The 6,959-nt window shown below is 49.5% G+C and overlaps 1 protein-coding gene across 4 annotated transcripts in view; it reads right to left on the reverse strand.

Moving 5' to 3' along the window:
* The window catches only part of LOC142902607 (adhesion G protein-coupled receptor L1), a 39,956-nt gene that overhangs the window by 12,003 nt on the left and 20,994 nt on the right, over positions 1–6,959 (reverse strand). For all 4 annotated transcript variants that reach the window (XM_076047826.1, XM_076047827.1, XM_076047825.1 and 1 more), the window contains 9 exons: positions 5,611–5,818; positions 4,737–5,001; positions 4,162–4,501; positions 3,476–3,769; positions 2,180–2,283; positions 1,549–1,734; positions 1,398–1,436; positions 1,098–1,278; positions 857–979 (listed from right to left, as the gene is read on the reverse strand). In XM_076047826.1, coding sequence (XP_075903941.1) covers positions 857–979; positions 1,098–1,278; positions 1,398–1,436; positions 1,549–1,734; positions 2,180–2,283; positions 3,476–3,769; positions 4,162–4,501; positions 4,737–5,001; positions 5,611–5,818 — 1,740 coding nt within the window. The remainder of the gene's footprint in view (positions 1–856; positions 980–1,097; positions 1,279–1,397; positions 1,437–1,548; positions 1,735–2,179; positions 2,284–3,475; positions 3,770–4,161; positions 4,502–4,736; positions 5,002–5,610; positions 5,819–6,959) is intronic.

Below are 6,959 nucleotides of genomic sequence, written 5' to 3' on the forward strand. Positions count from 1 at the left end.
GCCAGTGAACTACAGTGGCTTCCTCAGAAATATGGCAGTGCAAGATGGCAGCTAACTGAGAGCAAGACCCTTACTCTAAGCAAAATTACTTTTATTGTACTGCAATTATTCACTTTTATTAATATGTTTATGGCCCATATTTAAGCTTTGACCAATATAAAAATCATAAATCAGACTCAATTTTACACACTGGACCTGTGTGGCTAACTCTTGTCATTGCATGTTAGCAGGAAACCTATCAAAATGTCACGGTAACAACTTCACTGGTGTGATTTCTACAGATTTTGAAAGGTCTCATTGATCAGACCTTTATTTGACTTCCTGGACTCCGGAGATCTCTAGAAAGCAGCACAATTAGCTCGCTGTTTACAGCCTCCGGCTAAAAACTGAGGGTTTGTTGGACCCTCCACACGTTTCGAAAGGGACGGGAATGGAAGAAGTCTCATAGGGCGGAGCTTACACCTGGCTGTGGGTGTGGTCACTAAGTGGGTGGAGTTGCCAGTGCCCTTGTGACGTCACAAGGGGCTGATTATAGTGTTTCAACTCGCTTTCTGAGAGCCTGTAGTAGAAGTCGAGGAGACAATTTCTGCAGAGTTCACTGACAGGACAGAGATATAGTTTAAAAACATTAGACCTACTAATGATGCGAACAGTGTAATGCATGTTAAATTGTTAATAGGTCAACACATGCATGTGTTTGGATGTCTCTGTACTTTCTTTACTCACGCTAAATAATACCTATTGGAGAAAAAAACAAAGGCATAAAAAAAAAATGTTCAGTGGCCACCGTGACATCGCAGGAAGTGGCGCTACTAGAAGAGTTTCTATTGGCTGCCTGTTGTCGTGCTCCACCCACCATTGTTGCTGTACTGCTGCAGAGCCAGCGCCGATATCTGCAAGATGCTGTCGCTGTCGTAGGAGTGAGGGAAGGTCAGGTCCTGGATGTCTGCCTCTGTGTTCAGCACGTACACCTCCAGGTCTGCACACACACACACACACACACACACACACAAACACATGGCCAAGCATGCATAGACAAGAGGAGTTACAGACATGGCTGACTTCAGAAATGGGGGTCCAGTAAAAACAGCACCCACCGATATTGGGCGCCCTGTCGCTGAAACGTCCCTCATAGAGGTTGTTAGCCAATAGGAAAGCTCCTTTTTCCACGGCGTCCAGCAGCAGGGAGGCCGAACGCGACTGGTCCACGTTGCTCATGTCGGCCCAGGAGACCAGAGCTTCGGGACCCAGCAGGTTGTCCACCGTCTGCACCACCGCCTGCACAGGAGGAGGCGGACAGACAACATCTTGTAGCTCCGCTTTTCTTTATTTTTTATCTTTTCTATCTTTCTATTATGGTATCGCGTTGGCTTGTTTCGCCATTCTGTCCAACCCACCTGCACATACGCCCGGCAGGTGCGCTCCCTTTTCTGCAGCTGCAAAAGAAACAAGTCTCGTTAGAAAAAAGTCAATGGATTGTCGACCCCGCGACGATTCCGAGCTGAAGGTCGAGCGCACGTCCACACGGCGGTGCCACACGCCACGCACCTTGTTGTAGTTGCGCGTGGCCGACTCCTTGTTGGCCGGCCGCAGGGCCTGCAGCTGCGAGTCCAGGATGTCCAGGAGCTGCTCGATCAGCCTGACGGACATGCTGACGTCGCCAGCGTAGATCCGACCCCTGGTCAGGTTGACCAGCTCACCAGCGATGTTGGCTGCGTTCTCGCCGCTTTTGATCTGGAGGGGTGTCAAACGTGTGTTTGTTTTTTGATGTATTTTGTTTGTTTGTTTTGTTTTACATTCGACATTTAAAGGTCCAGTATGTCACATTTTTAAGGAAGCCTGCCCGACAGTGTGTTTTGCACCACTGTCACCACCACTGTGGGCTTTCTTAAAGAATGATGGCACAAGATGGAGGCTAACTAGTACCAAGACCCTTATTGCTATATGTACATTCTTATACATATGAGAACCGTTCTGAGGGTAGTAAAAAACAGATTACTTTTATTGTACTACGAGCATACACTTTCATTAATGTATTTATGGGCAGTATGTTAAGCTTTTATCAATATAAAAATGATAAATTAAGCCAAATTTCACACACTGGATCTTGAATAAAAGAAGGTGAGGGTGGGGGCGGGGGGGAGGGGGGCTGCGGGCGGGTGTCATTTGTGCGGCTAACCTTTTGCGCAATTTGGCTGACCCATGGGGAGGTGCAGTTGGAAAAGTCAGGCCCTCTGGAGCTCCACCCTACAGGGGACTGAACGCACTGGTAGGACGCGATTCCTGCAGGGACACAGTGAGGAAGCCAAGAGTGTCAGTCACACACAGCAGGCTGCATTTGTCACTTGTGTTGTTTCTCAACTCTCTGTCCAAAGACTCAGATGGATTTCTTAAATACATTTTTGATGGATATCTGAAATACATACAGTATTTGTGGCTGGACCGCTGACTATTTATAAATGTGGGCAGAGCTTCTGGAGGCCGATATCAAAACTCTGCATTCTATTGTTTGGCCAGCAGGCACTGCCAAAAATGGTTGCAAAAAGCTTAAAAAATGTCTGGCTGTCAATACAAGAAATGAGCCCTAAATTCTAACCTTTACAACCTGGTTCAAATTTTTTGGTTGGTGTAAACTTCCAGTAAAATAGTCTTGTAATATTCATTTTGTCCAGTCTGGTCCAATTTTGGAGTAAATTAATGAGCTGCTTTTAATTTTTTAATGAATCATTTTGATGTAAAATTAAAGACACAGTCGGATACGATAATGAGATGCCGTGTGCGAGACCAAAACTAACAAGAGGGAAAAGATTTAGATGAGAAATTAGATTATTATCTGTGAACGATAGCAACGCTCAGTCTTCCTTTCCACCATCATTATTATCTCACTAGTACAATTACAATTACATGTCGGAGCGCATGAATACTTGGCATTCGTGCAGCATTTTCTCTCTCCCTCTCCCAGAGCTGCGATGCTGTTATGAATCACATTTTCTTCTCTCTCAGTGAGGTGAAATAACAAATGTACAGATTAGCACTTGTATTTGTACTACTGTCACTCGCACAACTGTGGTTTCCACATACAGCAACGTCTCCATTTACATTCCACGACAATGCTGCCTCCATTTAAAGCTTTGACCTTTCTCTTAAGATGTAAATGATCCATCAGAGGCCTCGTTTTCTTTTCTTTCCTTTTCTTATTCCTTTTTCTTTTTTCATTCCTGGCTGAAAATATCTGCCCTCGTCCTGTCTGCTCGAGCGTCAGCATGGCGAGCTGCTCCAGCCTGCGGACAGCTGCACGGCGAGGCGACCGGCTTTGTCTCAACAGCTCCTCCTTCTCAGTGGGTTCAGGGAGAGGACATCCGACTGCATTTCAGGCAGCAACGTGACGCCAACGCGCAAAAAAAAACAAAAAAAAAACCTGCACACACACACACACACACACACACACACACAAGAGTGCAGCCGACCAACCTACCCAGGGAGCCTTTGGGGCAGGGTCTCTCCACCGTCTCCCCTTTCAGGGTGGGCGGCCAGCGGACCCCTCGGGCCACCCGGGCCTCGCAGCCGCCCACCTGCCCAGGGCCCCCCGGAGCCAGGGGGACCCGCAGGGGAGGCCGCGGCGTCAGGGGGACCATGGCGGTGATGGGCCGCTGGTCGAAGGGCCCCCGGTTGATGACGCCGACCGGGTGGGAGGCGGACGGGCGCACCGGGGTGAGCGCCACCGTGGCCGTGTAGGAGCGGACCGTGGTCATCAAAGAGGAGAGGGGACCTGGCCGGGGGCGAGGGGGAACTTAACGGTTAGTTAATTCCATATGAAGAGGAGGGAAAGCGCCTGTAATGCCTCGGGTTGTCAGCATTAACGCGTTAATCACATTGAGATTAATTACAAGGCATACTGCATAAGACTATGTAGTAAGTAGGTCTGGATGCACTGTTTTGCAATACATAATAATAAGAAAAGATCAAAAAGGAAATCCTTTCTTTGTGTTCATTTGGTTCCCAATCAAGACAAGAATGGCTTTGTATAAATGTGGACATAAAGAGGGAAAAAGAATAAACATACAAATCAAAAGACGATTAATCGCGGTTGACTATGGAAATTCAGAGCTTAATTGCGATTCTAAAAAGAAAAATTCATTGTTTGAAGTCTTTTTCCCGAACCTTTGGTGGGCGGCGGTGGAGTGAACTGCAGCGGGTAGCGCAGCACGTAGTAGTTGTTCCACACGTAGAGCTGGTTGTCACGCGGGTTGTAGTCGATGGAGGAGATGTACTGGTAGGGGTTGGGGAAGGGGATCTGCACCGGCAGCTCCTGGCCGCGGCTGGTGTCGTAGGCGTACACCACCATGTCGCTGCCCGCCCGGCCCTCCGCCTGGCCCTCGTCGTCCTGGAAGACAGAGCGCACGGCGTAGAGTACGCCGCACGCCATGAAGGCGTTGCTGGCACCGCGCTTGTCGAAGCCGGTGGCCCAGGTGCCCTCGAAGCGCAGGGTGTAAGGGTTCACCTGGCCGGGGAGGAGACGAAGAAGAAAAAATAAAACCTCCACATCATCACTGGGTTGGGTGTTTTCGTAATAGAATAGAATAGAATAGAATTCCTTTATTTATCCCAATGTGGGATAAATAAAGGAATTCTATTCTATTCTGTAAACGTTTGCACAATTACAGCAGCAAGTCGTGCAATAGAGAATAAATAATTCTATCCTGAAATTGTGTGTCTTTTTTTTGTCCTTCTCGCACCTGGCTGACCACGATGCGTCCATTGTTGGCCTCGGTGGAGTAGATCACCCACAGGCCGTTCTCGTCCACCGCCAGGTCGATGTCGGACTTGCCGCCCCAGCGGTACGGCGAGGTGTCGTGGTAGTTGGCATTGACCACCACTGCCTCGCCGCTCTTGATGCGCGTGCGCAGGTCGTACTTCACCAGGTTGCGCGTGCGCTCCTTGTTGTAGAAGACGGCGCCGTCGTAGACCACGAAGCCCGTGCCGTCCACGCGGCTGGGCAGCCTGGAGGGGAGAGAGCGAAGGGCGACACGCACGGATGTTTGAAAGGGTCGGTGCTGCACGTGAGATCTTGACAAGCTCCCATCGAAATGTTTTTTTTTGTGTTATTACTTTTAGTATTCCTCTAACCATTCAACTTCCTTTTAAAAGTAGATGGTAAATGGACTGCACTTATACGGCGCTTTTCCAGCACCTTCACGGGACCCCAAAGCGCTTTACAAAGGCCTCACATTCACCCATTCACGCACACATTCACACACCAATGGGTGGCTGCTGCCATGCAAGGCGCTGCCTAGCATTGGGAACATTTTAGGGTTAAGTGTCTTGCCCAAGGACACAACGACGGACTAGGATGGAGCGGGAGTTGAACTGCGAACCTTTCGGTCATTGGACAACCCGCTCCACCTCCTGAGCCACAGTCGCCCCAATGTGACCATTGATGTATTATAAGAACTTGATACAGCGCCAACGCTCAGCCAGCGAGACAATTTTTTTTCCAGTGGCCACTTGTGGTATTGCAAGGGCAAAAGAATCATGTGGGGCCCAAGAAACAATTTCCCCCTGAACTGTAATAGAAAAATAAACCCTCCCCTCATCACCCTTCTCACTCACTTGTAGGTGGTGGAGGCCCGGTTCTGCCGGTAGTCGTCCCATGAGGCGTACTCGTACAGCATCTCCGTCCGGTACGGCGTCCACGGCATGACGTAGAGCCTGTCGCCGGCTTGCAGCGGGTCCTTGCACCAGGCCCCCGACTGGTGCTCCGCCTCCAGGAGGGAGGAGGCCGGCTGGATGCTGAGCAGCGAGCCGGGGCAAACAAATACTGTGGAGGGTGGGGGAGGGGGGGGGGGCGAGGGGCAAAGCGCAGCCAAGTGTGTTGGAGTGATTGGGGGGAGGGGAGGGGATGGGGTGGGCGGGTGGGCGAAGGAAAGGGTTCGAGAAGAAAATGGAAGCGATGCATGAATTTTGGCAGTGCGACGCAGCAGGAGTGAGGCGGAGGAAACGTGAAGAGAAGAGAAGAAGAGAAGAGAGAGAGAAAGAGAGAGGGATTTAAAACACCTGTGCTGATCCACAGACGGCGAACAACAGAGGAGACGTAAAAAAACAAAAAGTAAAAGTGTTGAAAGTCACACACTGTTAGTGAGTGTGTGGTGAGTAATACAACAGGGACACTGCAATGAAAGGTGTGAGAGTGTGTGCGCGCGTGTGTGTGTGTGTGCGCGTTGTGCGTGCGCGTCTTTATGTGGGTTAGTGCAAAAAAGAGTGAAAAAAGAGTGTGAGGTAGAATCAGGGACGCAGTAGGCGGGGCTAAATTTTTGCCTTGAAGTGAATGAGAGGGCAGGTTAGTTTACACCGGGCACAACGATTGGTCCACCCACATGTCAATAACTGTATGGACACACGTATACTGTACAGTCTCACACTGGCATGCAGGTAGGCATGCACACACGCACACACTCGCACGCACGCGCGCGCGCACACACACACACACACACACACACACACACACACACACACACGCACAGACACACACACACACACACACACACACACACATAGAGGCAGTGCTTGGTAAGCACACATCCAGACGGATATATAGAGTCACACACATTTGGTCTGATTGGTCCTATGAAGATAAATAAGGGGCTTTTTCCTATAAGGGGAAGAAAAGGGAAAATAAGCATGAAGAGGATGTTTGGAAGGGACAGACAAAGTCCAGGAAGGAAGGAAGGAAAAGAGGAGAGAACAGATAAAACAGGAAGAGGGAGGAGGAAGAGGAGGGAGCAGGAAGTAGAGAGGGGGGCGGTGTCTGAAAGGAGAAAAGAGAAGGTAGTGAGGAAGAGGAGTGGAGGAAACAGGAGTGAAAAAAGGAGAAGGAAGGAAGGAAAGGAAAGATGAAAAGGAAGAGAGAACGGAGGAAAGGAAAGGAGAAAATGATGGGCAAAATAAAGGAGAAAGGGGAA

This window comes from Nelusetta ayraudi, unplaced genomic scaffold, assembly GCF_046127955.1.
Source record: "Nelusetta ayraudi isolate G7.1 ecotype Tasmania unplaced genomic scaffold, CSIRO-AGI_Nayr_v1 ptg000095l, whole genome shotgun sequence".
Lineage (NCBI taxonomy): Eukaryota > Metazoa > Chordata > Actinopteri > Tetraodontiformes > Monacanthidae > Nelusetta > Nelusetta ayraudi.